The sequence below is a fragment of the Brachycentrus maculatus genome, unplaced genomic scaffold (genome assembly GCF_059751285.1).
Source record: "Brachycentrus maculatus isolate JH-2025_06_01 unplaced genomic scaffold, ASM5975128v1 h1tg000270l, whole genome shotgun sequence".
Taxonomy (NCBI): Eukaryota; Metazoa; Arthropoda; class Insecta; order Trichoptera; family Brachycentridae; genus Brachycentrus; species Brachycentrus maculatus.
The window spans coordinates 12,036-33,523 of NW_028281021.1; the positions used below are offsets into that span (position 1 = coordinate 12,036).

At 34.4% G+C, this 21,488-nt stretch overlaps 1 protein-coding gene across 21 annotated transcripts in view; it reads right to left on the reverse strand.

Moving 5' to 3' along the window:
- Window positions 1-1,617: 1,617 nt before the first annotated feature.
- The window catches only part of LOC148305524 (poly(rC)-binding protein 3-like), a 258,974-nt gene continuing 239,103 nt past the window's right edge, over window positions 1,618-21,488 (reverse strand). For 2 of the 21 annotated variants that reach the window (XM_088266566.1, XM_088266563.1), the window contains 8 exons: window positions 20,083-20,253; window positions 18,698-18,805; window positions 17,936-18,055; window positions 14,632-14,829; window positions 11,858-11,951; window positions 10,323-10,459; window positions 9,313-9,467; window positions 2,773-3,511 (listed from right to left, as the gene is read on the reverse strand). In XM_088266566.1, coding sequence (XP_088122692.1) covers window positions 3,427-3,511; window positions 9,313-9,467; window positions 10,323-10,459; window positions 11,858-11,951; window positions 14,632-14,829; window positions 17,936-18,055; window positions 18,698-18,805; window positions 20,083-20,253 — 1,068 coding nt within the window. In that variant the 3' untranslated portion in view covers window positions 2,773-3,426. Of the gene's footprint in view, window positions 3,512-5,908; window positions 7,636-9,312; window positions 9,468-10,322; window positions 10,460-11,857; window positions 11,952-14,631; window positions 14,914-17,935; window positions 18,056-18,697; window positions 18,806-20,082; window positions 20,254-21,488 lie in introns of those variants that run through there. The other 19 variants (XM_088266559.1, XM_088266558.1, XM_088266554.1 and 16 more) reach the window with 16 other exon arrangements.

Genomic DNA, 21,488 nt, shown 5'->3' on the forward strand with positions numbered 1-21,488 from the left:
TAATATATAATTTCATAATAAAAATAGCTAAAATATTTTAGCCGACTCCTATTATACGGAGCTGCATTTATTTCTAAACATCAACAAAAAATATTTATCAGATTATTTTTCATATATATAATATTATCACTATTAAATATGTTTAATTGATATGCTAATATTTAGCATCTAGTAGCTTCACTCCACACAGACATATTAAGTTGACTTTTATATCGTCAAGATCCATATTCCAAGCGATAGGGATAATGCTATTACCCTGGTATCTCGGCTAATTGCAATATTCTACTCGCTAGATAAAGTGCCCCTCAGTTCTACGAAGATGGCAACCATCAGCCGCTTAAACCGCAAGACCTGCAACCGATGCAAATCTCGCGAGCTCAGTTTTCATAAGATTCGAACAAACTCCTTATGACGATTCAACACAAATAATAACACCGATCGCAATACCGTGCGACAAAGCAATTTGTCTCTTCACATTGAATATACTCTCTAAAGATTTTAAATAGAATTCAATTCTTCAAAATGTGCGGAATATATTTTAAGATTTAGAACGAGTGCTCGAAACTTAAGAACTTCAAATGTGCTGTAAAGGAAAAATTCAACACTCTCAATATTTCATTAAATACTATGTCTTTTAAAAATACGACGAGAGCTTCGCCGTAAGACCCTGTTTTATTTAAAGGCTAGTAAATATATTTCCACCTTGAAACGCATTTCGCAGATAAATTCGGCTTAAGCTTGTAACATCCTTAACATCAAAGTGAAATAGTTTACTCCTCCGGGTCGCACACACCATTACGCTGACAAGAGCAACATTCCAGTGTTGTAAGTGCGTCTAAATTCTTAATATTTTACATCTAAGACACATAGTATTTCTAGGGTGAGTAATTATCCTCGGAGACAGGTACCTAATTGATTCCAGTGCTAAGTGTGTTGTCACTTGAGAATGACCATTTCTTGGCACGTTACTATTGTTATCATTGGGTCTAATCACAGGTATAATTTTCATAATTATATTCTTTGCAAAATAACTACATTCTTTATTTCATAATTACATTTATGTGTATCCATATTCTAGGTTTTACCCGAGAAAAGCTCTAACATTTGTGATTGCCCGGAACGACTTGAAAGCGTTACTTTACGCCAAACACTTAAACACCTAATTGTATTCTGGTTTAACCTATGATATTACCGTTACAGAGATTAGAGAAATATTCAAAGCTTAACACTACACATAAAGTGAACTATGACCACTTTGAATAACTATGGCCACAGAGATAAATATTATTATACAACCAGTCATATTTGCTATTCGGTTATCACCTACAGTTGAACTTGATATTGTACATTCATATTATGTATATTGCTCCGTTTTCTATGTTTAACGCACAATTATTCAATACATTATTGAATGATAACAGCAAAATTAACAAGTTCTCAACATTCAATATTTTGTTTACAAAATATTTGAAATATGGAATAAGAGTGCACATGTAAAATGTTCTTCCACATTTGACATTCACATATGTATTATGTATATTAAAAGTATATATTCAGTATATATCTACAATAAAATATTTCATTATTAAATAATGATCGAGTATTGAAGATTAAATATTTGGTTAAACAAATAATGCTAACAAAAGTATAAAAACAAGAGAAAGAATTGTAACTCGAAGTATGTTCGAAATTGTGTTTCACAATTTCGCAATAATAAATTTGAAAGACTAGAAATCGAAATAAAAGATTCATAACATTACACCAATTTTTACGCATTCTGATAATTAACATTCACAGCCAAATATTTAAATCAACGACATAATTTATCTATCATAGAGAAGAATTTTTCTATCGACTTTTAATAAAAAGTATTTAAAACCAATCTTTGGTTGCCATTTTCGAAAGTATATCAGTTCTGATAATTCAAATTAACAAATAAATAACATAACAAATCAATACTCTTCAAAGTACGGAGTCAGCATTATGCAAATAAAAACAAAATATATAAAAGTAGAAGAAACAAATTGCGATCAAATAAAGCTATAGTACCAGAGCTGAACTCTCGACTTTTAAATATTTAGCGAATAATATTAATTTCTTAGGTAAGAAATAAAAATAAAAAACCAGTCATCCAACTATCCTAAACATATTAATCTCATTCCACTTATCCTAAATTTAATGTATCTACATACATTAGTGTATAAAATGAGCAAATAATTTATTAACGTAACAATACTGTAATATCAAATGTCTTTTAAGAGTAAACATTAATAATATTGAATTTATATTACTACTAACACCGAAATATTAAAAATGTCGCTGTTAAAAGCGACGTAAATATTTGTTTGATTCCATCTACTTTGTAAGATTGGCACAAATAAGTCTAATGAATGAATATAAAATGTAAGGTAAATTCTCGATAATAGAGAGCTATTTTGGCACAATTTCGCATGCCAGGTAATTGAGAATCGGGAAGACAGACAAGATATTACGGGATTAATTCTACATATACTCGTGTATCATGTATACATACAATAGACTAAAATTGATAATTGAATTTTGATATGTATATAAATAATATTATTGACGAGGATGAACTAGCATCCCCAGTGGATAAATTGAGCGCCGGAAGGAAAGGGAGCGTAGTACCAAAACCATCGATATAATCTTACATTAAATTAGTATCTATTATCAGATATGTGTATAACCACAATGATACATATAATTAAATAAAAATAACAAATCTTTGGTTTGTTCCCTAGACCAATTAACTTTTTTAATTATTTCTTTTTTGATCGAGACATTAATGTAAATTTTCTTAAAGGATTTGATCCCACCAGTTTCGTATAATGGTGCCAGAAGCAGACTCGGCAGTCCGCTGTACAGACCGACACATTATATACAAATTATATTGTCATTAAGCCCTCTCGCTTCCTACTAAACTATTCTATCCTTCCACCTACCGTACAACCGACAATTGCATAAATTGTCTAAGTTATTTCCTCAGAATGCAAAAACTAACTATTCCTTATGATCCGAATGCAGTCAATGTTTCCTAATTTGGCGATGACAAATATTACACATAATGCGCATAATGAATTGATTCCTTCCCGTCAAAGTTCGCTCGTACCCTCGACTCTTGTAAATGAGATCAAACATTGCTTCCTCCAATCCCAAGAGCGACATCGCAAATTTTGAATGTTTCAGATCTTAATATGAAAATATTTAAAATACGAACTAAGACTTATATCTGAAGAGATTTCGAGACACCTCGCAGGTATCTAGTTTGCTTTGTATAAAATCAAGAAGATTCTTGGATCACATAATAATGTTAACAGCGGGAGATAATCCCGATTTGTACTGGGTGTTGCATCCAGACATCGCGTATTGGAGCCTTTACTATGTGATTTGGCCCGATGTAGTGACTTAGTGAATGGGAGCCTTCACTATGTGGTTGGGGCCGACATAGTGATACCCAGTCATCTGCTGCCCGGCCGTCTCCATAAAAATTCTGAAAAAGAAAGGCGCTTTTAAATAACACAAACACTCCAAAATACAAGGAAATTGTGCAACACTCTAGTTCTTCCGTTGCAACTTATCCATTAAATATACACATACGGGACAAGAAATAAGACACTAATATCAGAAGCTTAATTAGGAACATGAAGGAAGAATTTAAAAGCAAAAATATATATGCAAAATTCAAAACACACAATCATATTTATGTAGCAAAACAAAAATCTCTGTAAAAATTAAGAAAGCACTGTTTTATCATCTTATAAAAATTAGTGGCTCCTAATTCAGCCAATCAACTTTCCATTAAAATTAATAACCACCTATTGTATGAGTAAAAATAATTTAAATTAAACAATTTGTTGTAGTGACATATATTAGTAGACATCTTGCACTGAACTTTGATGATTTTTAATGACGAAACATGAAAATAACATAAAAACAACAACAAAAACTCAGCATCTTTTAATGCTTATTAACTGCTAATATTATATAGAAAAATGAGAGAAATAAAGAACACCTCTGTAAAAATTTATAAACTTAAATAAGTATTTCATTTTACTTTGCGGCCAAAGGTTTTTAGTGAAATAAAAATGATCAGTATTTAAACATTATTTTAGTCAATAAGAATGACCCAAAATAAAACAAAGAAAGTTGATCTTTGGTAAAAATATACAAAAGACTCATGATTCACCAGAAAGCTATTTAACCGTAGTCTTTTTAATTTTACAGACATGATTTCAGTCCAAATTGCACCAATCAACATAATATCAAAGAAGAATGTCAGCTGTAACAAAAAAACATCACAACACTTTTGTTTTGTTAAAACAACTGGCAACCGCGACCTGCATTGGGTTTGTTTGAGCCGGTCATATAAAAGATGCTTACTACCTTAATCAGGCAAAGACATCGGAAATTTGGTAACACGTGTGTAACTGGTTAATTTCATATGTGTATATTTGTGCGTACATTAATTGTGAAATTTATTTAAGAGGTAATATTTATGGACCACCCCGGTAAATCAAGAGTCTGCCGTATTTAGTTTGAAAATCATCAAGTATTATTAGTGTGTAATATCTTTTTCGGTATGATTGCCCCAACTTTAAGATATTTATAGGTTCAGTTGAAAAGGATTAGTAATGAATGAGGGATGGTTTAAAAGATGTATAAACAATATTCAGCGGAAAAACAATATTTACACAGGGGAATAATAAAAAGGTAAAAGGTAGGCTTACCAGGATCGCTCCACAAAGGGACTGGTATTATGGAGACAGGTCTTCCCGTGGTTGGTTGGATAGCACTGGGATTGGTTGGTTGGTCTCCGGATAGTTTAGTGGAAAAGTCAGCTTACTTTGGAATTCCAAGGAGGTGTGATGTGATAAGAAAGCTCGGAATAAACATTGAAAATAGCCAAATAAACAAAATCTCATACTTTCCAGGAATGAGTCAACGGGAATCGTGGGGATAATGATATTCAGGTTAACATTTTTGTAATCAATATTTGTGATATACTATTTTATAGCTTATAAAAATAACTTTCTTCAAAATCACTATACCCATAAGCTTATTGTTTCTGAACAGTCATGCAGTATTGTGCCCACAGCATTAATGGTTAAAGTATTTTCATGGTCTCTGTACTTAAGGCTATTAATATTTTTCTCATTCAAAGTTGCGAATTTGAAATTGCTCACATTCAGATGTTGTATGAGTAATAAAACATTGATATGAAAAATACACCGAGGTTATAATTGATGTGGACTATTTTACTTTATCATAGTTTTTATTTTTATCATAATCCATAGTCCAGTGTTTTTATGGAATAAAATGGAGATATATAATAGCAGACTGTTTATACGATCTGTTGGTTAGAAATTTATAGCGTGTTATATTTTTTCAAAAGTTTCGAAAATACATTTTAATAGAATTCATGAGGCTTGAGGAAGACGCTGTTTAGTTAAAACAATATATGACAATAAATAAAATTTACATAACAGTGATTTAATGGAAAGTTATTTTTATAAGTTGAACACATTTTAATATAGCCATCACATTGTAAAATAGAATTCTCGTTATTTTTTAAAATAAAAATTATAAGCATTTATATTTAATTATAACAAAGAAAATAAAATTAACTGTCGGATGCGAGTCTCAAAAACCATAGATCCAGACACAGAATAAAATATTTTAATTATAAGTTTATATATTTTAAAAATAATAATTATAAATAATTATTAAATCAAATGTACTGGATAATGTTATGAATTTACTTTCTTATTATCAAAAATTATTAAAATGATCACAGAAGACAAATATTTTGTAATATAAAATTAAAGTACATGTATGTAAAATCAGAAATTATTACAAAAATTAAATACACATGAAAGAAAAAAAGACATGAGGGTTTTATAATCTTTATTTTAAGATAAAAGATAGTTGTGTCTACAATTTACTCCAATATAATAAACGACATATAAAAAAACTTATGAAATGTTATGATTTATTTTCAATCCTTCCTTTCCACAAAAAGAAATATTACAATGTTTTTACCAACAAAAAGGTTTAAAAAAAATATTGTATTAGAAAAAAAGAGATGATTTAAACCATCATACGGAAAATACATACAATAAAAATGTATTGTGTATTTATTTTCAACTATAAAATGTATTATGAAAAACAATATTTGATTGACTGATTTTCATTAGATATTTAAAAAAAACAACAAAAAAAACAAATGTTCTTGTTTTTGTAATAATATTTAAAAACATAAACTTCAAATTTTACAGTTTTTTTTGTTTAAATTAAATGTAGAGTAAAATGAATGATTGATAATAAGGAAAGTGTATACATATTAAAAAATATTGACAGAAAAACAAACATAACATAGCACTAAAAAAGAAGATAAAGAAACATGATATTTTTAATGATTAGAAGTTTAAGTTATGTTGATTTATTTGTATATGATAAAATGTGTATGTGAAAAAAAATACTACATACACAAGCATATGTAATAAAAAAGGTATTTCCTATTATGGAACCGAATCTGCATGATTTATAAAAGCATATAAATAATATATGATAATTTCTCTGCAAACAATAAAATTAATATTCCACATGAGGAATTTAATATTATACTGTAAATCTAAAATATTTTGACACTCCGATAAATGAAAGAAAGAACACTAAACTAATTCTGATTACTCAATAGTAAAATGTACCTCGCAAATCTAGTTTTCTAGTTTAATCTAGTTCTCATTAAACTCTAATGATATTTCAATAAAAAGATAATTAATATTGTCACAATGATTTATAATTATGTTCAAAACTATAAACAAATGAGAAATGTGCTATAAACACGAAAACTACAGATTTGGTCCATATCAAAGCACTTAAACAAAGTTCTTTCAGAATCGTCTTCACACAATTCTATCAATGAAGAAACCGTCCGACAAATAATGACATAATATTTGGCTTCAGATCAATCACGAAAGGAACGAGTACGACTTCAAGTTTAGAAATCAAACAAACTATTTGGCCGCAATTTCCTAGAAAAAAAAATTATCTCAAAATTGCGATAAGCATATTTGCCAAGAGTCCGATAGTCGGGTGTTTGTACAAAAGAGTGAATACGTCCAAAAATATTTACAAGTATGATGCTCGTATAAAATGTGTACATTTTACCGATCGCATATTCACCAAATGTAACGATCTGGGAAACTAGTTACTCCGATCCCCGAATCGCTAGTTTGCAGCTGTCACTCTATAGCGCACGTGCAGTCCAGGGGGATTTGAGTGGGAAACTAGTAAGGGTTGAACTTGTTCCTATCGGATTTGCTTTTGACGGGCTGGTCGGTGGAGTTGCTTTGGGGGGCGGGCGAGCGGGGCCGGTTGGGCCCCCGGTGCTGTCGGTGCACGCCGGTGGTCTGGATGGGGGCGGAGCCGAGCAGCTCGGTGAGGCCGCCGAGGGCCGAGAGGGAGCTGAGCGCGTTGAGCGCCCCCGGCTTGGTGAGCAGCTGGGCCAGCGGAATGGCGGAGGCGAGGGGCCCGGCGGCCGCCTGCCCGTTGCCGCTGCTGGCGCCCTCCCCGTTGCCGGCGTTGCCCAGATTGGCCTTCTGCAGTTCCACGCTGCGGAAACACAAGGGGCGGGTGATGGAAACAAGTTCGGGAGGGCTGGACACGGCTGGCGGACCAATAGTGATAAGGTCGGAACTTCGGATATTGAATGTGAATGTGCGAGTATGTTTAGTGTGAGGGAAGAAACGCGGTGCATCTTTGCCGAAATAAACTCGAAAATAAAAACAAAACTAATTCCCACCGTATTCTAGGTTGTGAGTAATGATTAGTATCGAAAAGAAAAGTGAAGAAATTAAAATTCCCCTTAAAAGAACATAAAATAAAGTCTAATGTTTCGCCATTAGCCATGAAAAACCCTTTAAAGTGACAATTGTTTTAAATTAATTTTGATAAAAAATGTGTTTTGTGATGCAAAAAAGTAGAAATCAACATCGGACAAAAGCGTCAAAAGGATTAAACCAGGAATGTTAAGTACCATTTAAAAGTGATCATTTACTTTTTATTTAATAAAATGAAAAAACATATTTTAATCCGTCTAAGGTTTGATATTATCGATTTTATTTAAAAAAAAACAATAAAAATGAAATTGAAAATAAAAACAATAAACCAAATGATCACCTCTATTGTTGTTAATCACTCACAAAGGCCTAACACAATTTTAAAAGACGGTTCAGTTAGTAAAAGTGTGAAGCCTTTGAAAGTGTGAAAAAGTAAATAATGTAAAAGGATGGAGATTCAGCTTTGGAAGGCAGCAACTGGAACGTTAGGGGTGTTAAATAAATAATTGTTGGAATAATGCGAGGACAAATGATTTGTTATAAGATGGTTGGTAGACATTGGATGGACCTGGATGTAATCAGGAGGAAGACATTTGACGGAATATTCCACAACGTTCGTCGGGTCGAAATTCATACCTAAGCTGAAAAAAAAATTGTAACAGGGCACCAAAACTTAACTTAGCACAGTAATGGGTCAGCGGCATTTTCAAAGGAAAACTGCAAAACTGTAAGACATAGTAATAGATCGAATGATACTGCGACAGAAATATAAAGTATACAAAGGAGCATATCAAATGTAAGAATGCATTTGACATTGCATGTGAAGATAATAATTTGGCTAAAAATATGTATTAGCTAAAAATATGTAGTGACTTTACATGCAAAGAAGATGCATTTATTCAATTGGTATACTCCTACCATGACAATTTATTATGGGTTTTCAAATATTGCATATACAATTGCTGATTTTTTCTCTTTCATTTGTTGCAATTTTAAAAAATATGTAATTTTACATCCTATTTTTTTTACGAATTTATCATAACATTATAAATAATCTTATCACTGAAGAGTTTTATGTTTTCATTTTTATTCTTAATGTAGTTTTGCATTCAAACTAAATTGCATATAAAAAATTAATAAAATAAAACTGTAATCCAAACTCTGCAATAATAGTAAAAAGCTATAATATGTAACAATAAAACTGCATGTAATTTCAAGAATATGAACAATATTTTTAGTTTGAAATTAAAATTATAAAGAAAAAAATATATACAGCATTTATGAAGCAATTTTGTGAGTAGCTATAAAAAAAATATTGTCATGGAACTGTACATCTCTACATAACAAGTCCTAATTAAGCAGATTTTTTTTTAAGGTATCATTTTGCAAGCTTTCCTTCCAAAATGCGACAAGTTCGGAAAAGGAAATGTAGTAATGGATTGATTCTGACCTCATGTTGATAAGGTACTGGGCAAGAGCCACTGCGTCAGGATTCCCGGTGATAGTGATAGTGCGATCGGTGGCACCGCCCTCACGCTCTTCGCAGTTGGAGATGCGGATCATGGCACCCGATATCTGTCGGATCTCTGCGATCTTCGTGCCCCCCTATTGGATAAAAAAAAGGCATTAGAAAAAATATATATATATGCAAGATTAAGTTTTCCAAAAAGTTATGATAGATAACACTAAAATACATTTATAATAAAAGTGGAACCGCGGAAATCCAAACAAGATTTTGACGAAAAACATATGTAGGAAAACTGAAAAACTGAAGAACACATTTTTTATGACATAAAATTATTATATATATATATATAACCAAATTTTGCTTAAAAATTATTGAAAAGTAAATAAAGTATACAGTAATATACCTGTATTGCTACTCGAGTACTGTAATATTATGTATATTGAAATGTAAAAGTTGCAAATAATGTACATACATATATCGTAGTCATACAGGAGAAAGTGACCAAGTGCATTTTTTACAAAAACGAGATTATTGACTAGTTGATGCCTTACTAGCTTAATATTGCCCTGAAAAAATCCCAAAGCGATTTTAAACTTGGAAGCATAAAATATTGACTTGTTAAAAATGACTAACTGCATTTATGTTTATTTTCTTGCCAAGCAAAAGTGACTTAAATGGCCCTCCTGAACATTTTACGTTTTATTAGTTGGTCACTTTCTCCTGTATGACTACGATATGTACCTTAAAAGAAACAACGTTATATAGTACTTCATTAACATTAGAGCTCACCAGAGAACTACAGTAACTGGAACTACTATAGTGTAAAGTACTATAGTGTAAAGTACTATAGTATGTATGTACTGTATAATAAATTTCTCACCTAATCCAAACTTCAAATCCAAACAGGTCACAGCCTCGATAAGTACAGATTTCCGGGGTTCCACTGTATTGAACTTAAAGGTGAGGGGGGATCAATGAAGAAGTGTAATTACCTTTCCAATAATGCATCCAATGAGTTCATTTGGCACAGTCATTTCGTGGGACTGTTGGTTGGAAGGGGGTTGGTTGCGGTTCTGTGAGGTGCGGAGTTGTGACCCGGCCAGAGCAGCCAAAGCTGTCAAATCCATATCTTTGTAAATAAGACTATATTATTCAAGAGTATCAGGAGGAAAGTAAAACAAGTAATAAAAGCAAAAACATACTCAAAATACTACACTCAAAATGTTAGAATACATATTTAGCGTTGAGATATTTATGACAGATTTTTTTTCCTTAACCTGTTAACCGGGGGGGGGCGCATAAATACGTCAAACGTAAACAATATCAGGTACGGGTAGGACATATGAATACATCCTTGAAATATGTGTTGCACCCTGGAACGGGCGGGACGTATATTTTTCCAACAACAAAGGTATTAGTCACCCATACATGTCTCTGCATGAATTTAAGACACGTAGTGAATCAGTATTCGCGCCCATTACAAGTTGCGTAATTGGACAGCGGACTGCCCGGTTACCAGGTTAAGTAAAGTTTGTATTATGATTCTTCTTCTAACCCTTATCCGCACCCAATGGTGCATAGGGCATTGTATAGAAGCAATGTTATCTTATCAATGTTATCAATGTTATCATTTAACACAAGAAGAAAAGGTGATCAGCCTTCCGCTTCAGGTATCAGTCCAGGGTTATATTAAATAAATATTAGACTGAAAAATCACTAATATTTATTTTGACCCTCTTGGGAATCGAACCCAGGACATTCAACACGGTAGCCTAGCGTGATAGCCACTACACTATGCGGACACAAGGGATTTTATATTATACTTAAAAATATTTTATGGAATAATTTTTATCATAAATGACAACACCTACAAATTGATTTAAAAGCCAAAGCAAAGAAGTCCACGACACGGTCAACACAAGATTGTCTATTTCCTATGGATTTTGCTTGTTGACGTGGCAAAGGTTAATTGATTTCCAGAGGTAATTTAACTGAATGACATTTGCGATTTCTCATTAACGCAAAATGATGAATGAAAATAGAGTTTGTATTTTCACCCGTTGACGAGAATATCTATAGTTCTCGAAACTAGATGTTCATATAAATAAACTCAAAAGTGGTCTTATACAAACGATTAAATAAAAAAAAATATATTCAGTTCATCATGTTATTCCAAAGTTTATAGCAAATCAATAAATAAATTTATTTGAATTGTTTTAAATAGTTCAAAAGTGATAGTTAAAATTAATTGGGTTTAAACCTTTAGAAAAGTCCGCAATTACTAATGTTTTCAGATCTCATAATCATTGATCATAAGGTAGCTTCATCCGAGTGAATCCGTGAGTTACGCTGACATGGTAATGTCAGGTTCATGAAAATATTCTAAACAACATCTAGACCCTTCAGATGCCTACCCTCTTGTCTCTTTGATCATCATTAAACAATGCGGACAGAAATAAACGAGTGATTTTAATTAGAAGTCCTTTTAAAAGAGTGGGATGATTCAACATTAAAATAATGTACACACCTGCAGGATTTAGTCCTCCCGTGCTTGTTGGAGTCAAACCGCCTAACCCTAATGCTGCTAACCCTGCTAAAGGATTCTTGGCTAATGCCCCCATCTGAAAAACATACACAAATTAAAACTCCTGAGACTCCTTTGAAAATGATACATTACAACATTTATCCTGATGGTGTAAGGCTGAACGAAACGTAATTCAAAAAACCGCTGATAAAATTTACTCGCAAGAAACCATTCAACTTATAGCATGTCAGAATGTTTAGTAAAATATAGGAAAATAAATTAATGTCCCTTTAAGCTACATTCTTAAGACTTCAAAATGTGATACAATCATTTTCATACTAATTTACAATATTGAACACTTTGGATATGTATTTATATGGTATAAAATGCCTATATATCATATTACGGTATTTAAAGATACAGTAAAATATACTTATGAATAATTTAAGTGTTGAATATTGCGGATGTTTGTATTATCTTCTGGGATGGGAGATTGCTGCTTAAAGGGAGTGACCTATTGGCGGTCTTCGTTAGAAATACACCATCGGGAGAAATGGGTAGCAAGTTTTCTTTCTGCGTGATTTCCTCTGGCACGGCTGGGATAGTGGATGGAGTATCAGCTGGAAGGTAAGATGAACATGGATAACTTCAGTAGTAGGGCTAGTCCAAACGGCCGAGTGGGTCGAATGAACATCCACAGATAGGAGACCCCGGGTGGAGGGCGACGGTGGCAGGGAGCCGCCCGATACTTGGACGAGGTGGGGTTCGTATCTGTGGATGCTCATTGAACGGACTCGGAAACTTCGAGCACGTGAGCTAGGGGTGGTGCTGCCCCCGGGTGAACACAGAAACGTATATTAATTTGAAATTTAATAACGAGAGTATTAGCGGAATTTACTGTGAGTACCAAATTACGTATAAAGAAAAATAAAACGAGTTCTGTGCATTTACTGTGATAAAGCCATGCACTCGTTCCCGGTAAGTCGTCTAGTCTTGGGAGGAATTGTAAGGCGGGAAACTGGATGCATCATATTGGGGTTTGGACCTTTTGCGTGGCTTTGTTACCGACGCGCTATCGTCGTGACGGTATCGCCATAACAGAGCGTCCGTCCTTTTAAACCGCCGCTTCACGCAAAAAGTATGATGGCAGTGCCAGAGAAACAAAGTAAGCTGCAGACAAAATACTTTACTCCAAAGCAAATCAAATAAATCATATCAGACCAAGTTAATTTACTGCCTATTCTCTACTGGCGGCTTGTTAAAGGAACAAATTGACAATCTGTATGTTACGAGGAGCTACATTTCGAGAGGGTTGCTATTTTTATTTTATTTATCATCTACGGGGTACATAGTATTGTTAAATAATGAAGGTAGCGTTATTTTATTAAGGGCATCAAAAAAGCAGGAAAAAATAAGGGTAATGCTTATTTTACAAAGGACAATACACTTTAATTTTTAAAGGAATATACCATTGTTGGTTTCGTAACAATATTTTTTTCTAGTACAGAGAATTACACAAATAAATTTCAAAAATATTTAATAGCTGCTCATAAACATTGAATAATCACAATAAAATTAAAAATTTAGAGGGCTTTCAGGGCCTTACTTAATTTTTTTTTTTTAAAAAAAACATGCCAATACATAAATGAATAAAATATAATACAGCGTCAATGGTACAATCTGTCATAAAAAAATAGGAAATATATAAATGAAGGCTGGTGTAGTTCAACTGATACTACAAGCACAAAAAAACATGCTGTGTTCAAACAACTTTATGTTTAACAAATTATATTATTAAAATTTTGTCATTGTAAAAATTGGTTACATTTTTGTTAATTTTTTTTCCTATTTAAACTATTTTTTGACAGGTTGTATACATTTTTACTCCACATGGATGTACAAGATAAAAATTATAATACGGTATCGAGACACAAAACATAATTCCGCTCGTCAACTGTGCGTGGATGGATAGAGTTGCAAGACTAGGGGGGTCTAGGGGGACAATAACATTCCCGGGGCAGCGCTATGGGTTCACTTCCAGTACGGGAAGCGGGATCGGGTACACCAAGACAAGTTCACTACGGTGGGGGGTTCTTTTAGGGGCAGCACCAAGCCTTATTATCCACCTCCCGCTTTTTATCAAACTTCATGATCTTTCCAACATTGCCAGTGAAATGACACACCCGAAAATTCTACGTCGTAAGCTAAATTTTGTTTTCATGACTTGCGTGTCGTAATTATCAGTGATCAAATAAAATTAATTTATTCAATAATTAACTTGTACATAACAAATTAACGTGAGCAACGAAAGGTAGAGGTTTTACTATCTCTTAATCTTCTTCTTATCTTCCCTTATCTGCACCCCAATGGTGTATAGGGCACTGCATCAAATTAACGCAGTGTTATCTTGATCATTAAAACATGAAGGAAAGGTGGTCAGCCCTCCTAGTCCAGGGCAATATTGAATAAATATTAGAGTGAAAAATCACTTATTTCACCCGCCCCCTGGGAATCAAACCCGGGACCTCCAGAACGGTTACCGAGTATGCTGACAATTACACTACGGAGACGGACTTAATTTAACTATAACCAGGCAGTTTTATGTAGGTTTAAAGGTTTGATACAGGTGTGCCTATTTCATGTACACCAATTTTTTTTCCCCTAGCAGTCATTCTTTGAAGTAGATAATCACTGCAAAAGTCGCAACAGTTGGGATAGTGTTCAGTGGCAATGCGCGGGATCCAGTTTGAGTAAAGCGGGCGCCTCGCGGGACTCACGGCCGCCATCTGGTCCGGGTGGTGGTGGTGCAGGAGCGGGTGGTGGGCGTGGTGCGGGTGCAGCGCGGGCGGGTGGTGCGGCAGCAGGTGCGGCGGGGGCAGCGCGGCGGCCAGCAGCGCGGGCGGGTGCGCCGCCTTGAGCAGCGGCTCCGCGGGGTGCAGTGCCACGCCGTACACGCCGCCGCCCAGCACCGCCTGCTGCGCAACACAGGTTAGGCTCGCCCCGTACGCCTCGCCGCGCATGCGCCGCGCCAGCCCCAGGCAATAGCCCTCCTCCTCCTGCTTGCGTAGCCCCACAGGAGATAAACACCCACTCCACTCCACTCCGCACAATCAAATACCTCCATACAGTGATCCTGACAAGGAGCTTTACCAATCCTGGGATATCCGGAACCCCCAACATTTACATACTTATAACATTTTGAGTGTCTCTGGATTATCTCCAATTAGGAGTTATATTTTATATTTTTAATACTAAAGGGGCGCTAGCGTGTTTGGCGAAGGACATTATATACCTGTATACTTTCATGAGTTGACCGCCTTATGTGAAAAGATTTGGAAATACATAGACTACTTATTCATTTTCATTCTGTGATTTACTTTGTAAATACTTGTTATTTAATAAAAATTAATAGTCTCATTAATTGATTTGGCAGTCACTTTGTGGAAAAATCTATCCATTATTATTACTTAGATTAAAGTTTATTATTACAATGATTGCTGTTTTGCTAGAACTATAAAGATATACATATAGGTGGATGTCTCATGCGGAGAGGTAGAAAACTCAACCAAAATGTATACCTATATATCGTGGGTATACTGGCAAAAAACTTAAACTCTAAAATCACTTTTTTTAAAATTTAACCTGAATAAAATACTCGCTATGTAATAAACTAAAAGTTGAATTTACTTGCAAAACCACATAAATATGACATTTCAAAGTACTTAATGTATTTTGCGAGTTTATAGGACGTTGAAAACTTTATAATACTACATCATTAAGTCAAAATTGCATATTTTCGAGGTAATGTTTTTTGCATATGAACCCACGGTATATTATAGTAAAACAACATCGGGACGCGCAGAAAACAAATCCCCATCAACAAAGGTACCGCTACGACACTAAAAATATTAATATTGTGAATGTCGGAGTTTCCTGGGTTAAAACATCGAAGAATTAGATCAAACCCCATTTTCGAATCACGATTTGACACACATTTTAGGATAAGCTGATTGACTAGACAGTTCTTTCTAACTACCCCTCCATCCAACACGAGATGCAGTCGGCTTATTGACTGAACACATTTATAAATGGCAACATGTAGTCAAGACGCCCCGCCACACAACACAGATCCAGCAGTATAAGATGATTAGAAGGCCGATGTGGTTTGATGAACAGGATTGCATGATAACAAAAACACATTTCTGCCTAGTTAAATACATGAAGCAAAAGCGACAATGAAAATGAATTCCATTATTGAACATGTTTATTTATAACACTGTTTTATTCTGTGCCCACTATAGTTGCCATATTAACCGGATCCACGCGGCTCGCATAACCGTTTGTGTTTTTACAAGACATGCCCCATACGCGGCTGACATAAGCGTTTGTGTTTTCACTTTGCTCCAAGTTTCGAACCTCAGTTCAACTTGGAGGGATTTTTTCATGGTGTGGAACTTTGGATAAAATAATACGTCAATCCTCGGTCTTATGACATCTGTTGAAATATCTGACTAATAATTTGTAACATCACAAGGATAAATAAAACAACAGATCCCTGATTTTTCTTGCGGTCGGTAATTAGTCCGCGCCATAATCATGCCCTATATCTGTCTCACTCTCGACGCTACGCATCGCCAGTGGGTAAGAGTGACACACGATGCGTGCTTTGATTTATTTATGTTACGATCTAATTTGTTTATATTACGATATATTTCAAGAATAATGTGACACACGTGTATTATAGAGTACCAAAAAGGCACAATGAATCCCATTGAACGTTTTTGTTTAGGAAAATAAATCGTTTCTTAACTAAATACATGATAAAAGTAATCATTTAAAAAACGGCGAAATACCGCCGCGCACGGGCGTCTCTTAGGAACAAAGTTAACGCGTTTAAAAGGTTAAAAGAAGATTTATATTTTATTGCAGAACCTTAAACAATAATTATGACATTTGTGTGTAGATTCCGTTAAACACAGATTTGCGGCTAACAGGGTGTCCGCCTCTATAGTGTAGATTTTAGCGCATTTGGCTATCGATTACCGATTCGAGAGGGGTCAAAATAAATATCAGTGTTTCACAACCCAACACACAACAATTTAAGGTTTTTATAAAAATTTATGGCTGTTTTAACCTTTTTTTACTGTGATTTTATGACTAAATATTTTATTATCCCATTTGAAAACATGTTCTTTGTTGACATTGATTTGTAAAAATAACTAATAATCACATTTTTCCAATTCAAAATATAAAATAGACACTATTGTCCCTGTCCAATACTACTTCCAGCTATAAAAAAAAACTGTTCCTAAAATACGGCAACCATAGATAATAAACACAAGATGTAAGAACAGCAGTATTGCCGCGTATATAAAACAGAATTACCAGCAATACTATATTGGAAATCGACAAATTTATTTGCACATGGTTGTATTTAGTTGACTCCAATAAATACCCTCAGATCTCATAATCTACATATCATAAGGCAGCTTCACCAAGTGGGTTACAGAAAGTTACGCAACGTATGATTAAAACCTACAATGATCCATTAAAAGCATGGAAAACATTCTGTAACCCCACGAGATGCCCACCCTCTGTGCTTTTTTGTCATCACTGGGTATTATTTGTCTGTTGTCAAATCCATAGAAATGATCGTAAAATATCGTATACAAATACTTTATTTCTCAATTACCAAATTTTTAAATAATCTTCATCGACATTACAATTATCTCTATGGATTTTACCATAGACTAGTGTTTATATTTCTCTGAGGTTAGGTACATATTTACAAAGCACAAGATAATGTAATGTTTGAAAATTGCTGTTTTTCATCTATATTTTTAAAATTCCACATGAAAATGTACGATTTTAAAATGTTAGAAAAAAATCAAGGGATTTTTTTTATTAGACAGTATTTAATGCCTAAATTATCCAAGGTATAAAAAAAACCTCAGATAGTTTGAAGCGGTGAAACAGGCATGAAAAGTTAGAAAAGATTTTTGTGTTCATTTTTAATGAAGTGAGATCAAGGAAAACACTTTTTTAAACTTATTAGTATGAAAAAAATATATAAATACATACATCTTGCGCTGGTACTGCATAATTTCCTTGAATGGTGTACGCCTGACCTCCGGCCAATATGACTGGACCCCCCACTTGGGGCTTGGGTCTGTAAGGGATGGTTGCTCCCTTCGGCGGACTCTATGGAACAAACAAAAATAAACATTCAGTAAAAAAAAATGGTCTCTGCTAAACAAAGCTTCCTCAAATCAACCAAAGATACTGCCGTGAATATATAAGTTTCAAAATTTGAGTAGTGTGGTTGTCAATCATGGGTAGAATGGTGAATGTTAAATGTTCATAAAGTGATCACTTAAACCAGCCTGCAACAGGTTGTATGCCCTGTAAATACCCAGACATCCATATTCTTCTTCATCTATGTTGAGATGTCAAAATGTAAAAAATAGGATGTTATACTGATGATACTTTTTTACAAATATGTATGTACCATGATGACTGCTGAAAATTTCACATCGAAATATTCCGGTACTTTTTTAGTTTAAGTTCTAAAAATCTGTAATTGTCATCGATTAAAGGTACAAATATACAAATTAGGTTGACGTATTTGGTGACAATGCGTAAATATGCTTAAACTTTCACATCAAAATATTCAAGACACGCCAGGTGTTAATCACATTTACTTTGTTGTTAGTTCTCATTAATCAAAGGTAAAAATATACAGATTAGGTTGATTTAACGGCCGACAAAATATACAAATTAGATTTATATTATTGGTGTTAAAATTCACAAAGGAGATTGATTTATTATAATAAAAATATTCACCTCGAGCATGACACAGCATATGTGATAAATGCACTGCGTAATAGCTTCAGACGTTCCACTTATTGTCACGGCACGTTCCGTTGAGTTCGGTAACATTTCACCAGCAACCTGGAAAAGGTAAAAAAAAACAGTTCCTTTTATTATTTTTAATTTATGTTTTACTTAGTAAATACCGCTATTTCTTAAAATTTATTGTGACACGTATTTCGATGCATAGTCTCTAAAATTTTTAATTAACGATATTTTCTTTTATCAGCAAATACCCTCAGATCTCATAATCATATGTATCATTAGGCAGCTTCATCTTCAAAACCTTCCAACAGTTACGCAAAGCATAATCAAACACTTTGGTCAACACAAAACATCGGTGAAGACAGCCGTTATCCAGTTTGTCAAGATGCCCGCCCTCTGTGCAGTTTTGTCGTCATTGGGTATGAAAAATTGCCATTTGTTTGAATGAAATAGGAAACACATTATGATACATTTGTTCTCGGCCATCTACAACTATGTAATAAAAGATACAGGGAAATAGATAAAAGCTCAGCTCAGTGCTCCGCAACAAGGTGCCGTGAGCCGGAAACAGGTTTGCCGTGGTTAAATTTAATGTACTGGACATTTTACAATTTTTCATGGTGTATTTAATTTGGACACAGCAGTAACAAAAAACGCGCTAAGAGCGTCAGAAATGGAGACTCTAAGGAGCATATCTGGCAAGAGTCTACGAGATAGAATAAGAAACACCAGGATAAGAGAAATATGAGAGATAGAAGACGTCGTTAGGTGGGAAAGACATCGAAGAAGACAACAGAAAACATATGTGTATGTGAGAAGAATGGAACCATCCAGTCTTCCCGGCCATTACAGTCTGCACGGCAAACCCCAAAGTAGACAACTTCCAGAACGACCACCAAAGAGGTGGATTGATAGCTGAGAATCAACATCGCAAGAGGCTAATTCCTCTTAAAAACAGTTTATGAGGCCTACACCAAGAAGATTTAATATACAATGATAAATTATTTTTTATAATATTGTCTATTTTTCATAGTGTAGTATTGAATAATTATTAAAACTGAATAATATTTCAATGACACTCTCTTTATCATTATCGTTCACTTTGTGTAATACCACTTTTATAAACACTTATTCGTGACTACCGTAACATGGTATTACACAAAGTGAATGATGAATGATAAGAGTGTTATTGTATTACCATACCACAAAGTTATAAATGCTTTTAATATAAAAAATAATATTTTTTCAACGGTCTATTTATTTTACCTATTAGCTTTTGGTATGCCGTGGAATTGTAGGAAGAATTTTGGGGTGTCGCAGGTGTGGAAAGGTTGCGGAGCCCTGGTATAATGGATCGAGATATGGGACATTACCTGTATATTGGCACCGGTAACGTCTCTGATCTCCTTGATTTTGGAGCCGCCTTTTCCAATAAGCGAGCCGCACTGACTGGCGGGCACGATGAGGCGCAGCGTGATGGGCGGGCGGGGATGCCCGGAGGCCCCACCGCCACCCCCTCCCAGCTCTCCAAATTGTGAACACCACTGTAAATAAAAAAAAATATATACCATTAGTTCTCCACTCCCTTAACCCTTAGAGTGCGAACCGTCGATAGATCGACTCTCTATTAATGCGTATAAAGTGCGGAGCGTCGGAATACCGACTATTGCACAATTCGATTTAGGTATCGACCTGTACGGACGTGTCTTAGTGCGCGCTGTAATTATTTTGCTGTGAATTTAACATTGATTTTTGTATTTTTTTAAGAAAAAGTTTTTTATTTCTACCTACAAAATGTCAAATTCGTCAAGTAGTGATGATGAAAAGCAATTAGCAATTTACGCAAAATATGGGAAAATAAGCACTATAAGGGTTAAAGCTTATTTGTATGAAGAAGCTTCAAGCCAATTGCTCGATGAAGAGGCGCCGGATAAGTCAACATTTTCTATATCGTAACTTCTGAGTTGCCAGTTTATAGTAACACATTCTCATCAATATAAAACCGCGTAACTAATTATACCTAGTGAAAGCAACACTGCCTCTCATATTATTATCCGCTTCCACAAAGCAGTGGTGGCACATTTGGCTACCATGCTACCAATGGCGAGCACAGAGTTTTTCATCAGGATAGGTTGTAAAAGTGTAGGGTAAGGATAAGGCATAGTGGGCACTGGTCGTGTTTCTATGTAGAACGGGAGTAATCCAGGGTAGGCACTGCTTTTCTGCCTATATAGATACATGCCTCTGCATGCTATGTTTAAGGTTACAGGTCTTTTTTTTAAATTACCTAACGTCCAAGTGACTCTGAAATCTAGCTACGACTTATGTAACACCACTTATCATGACCCTACTCAGGCTTCAACTTATAAAGTTTCATAGCCTATGCCTACTCATGAGTGGATTTACTCTTTATGATCAAAGTTACTATAATTTCATGTAATTCGTGAGTGAAAATTCTAGGCAAAAACACTCGCTAGGTTACAGGTTAGATTTTCTAGGGATTTAATTTTAATTTTAAATTTTTTTAATTCTAATATTTACTTAATAATATCCTAGACCTGAAGCATTGATCGCCTTGTGTTCACATGCCCCGTGGTAAATTCAGCATCACTTAGAAGCAGTGCACTCTGCGCCATCGCTCACAAATAAGGGTCAATTTGCACCATTTCGATGACAAATGCCATTTTAACTAATATCATTCTGGCACTGGTGAAGCTTGGCAGGAGGGCTATTGGTATCCTGAACCAGATCTCAAGTGATATTGATATTTTTCATGTGA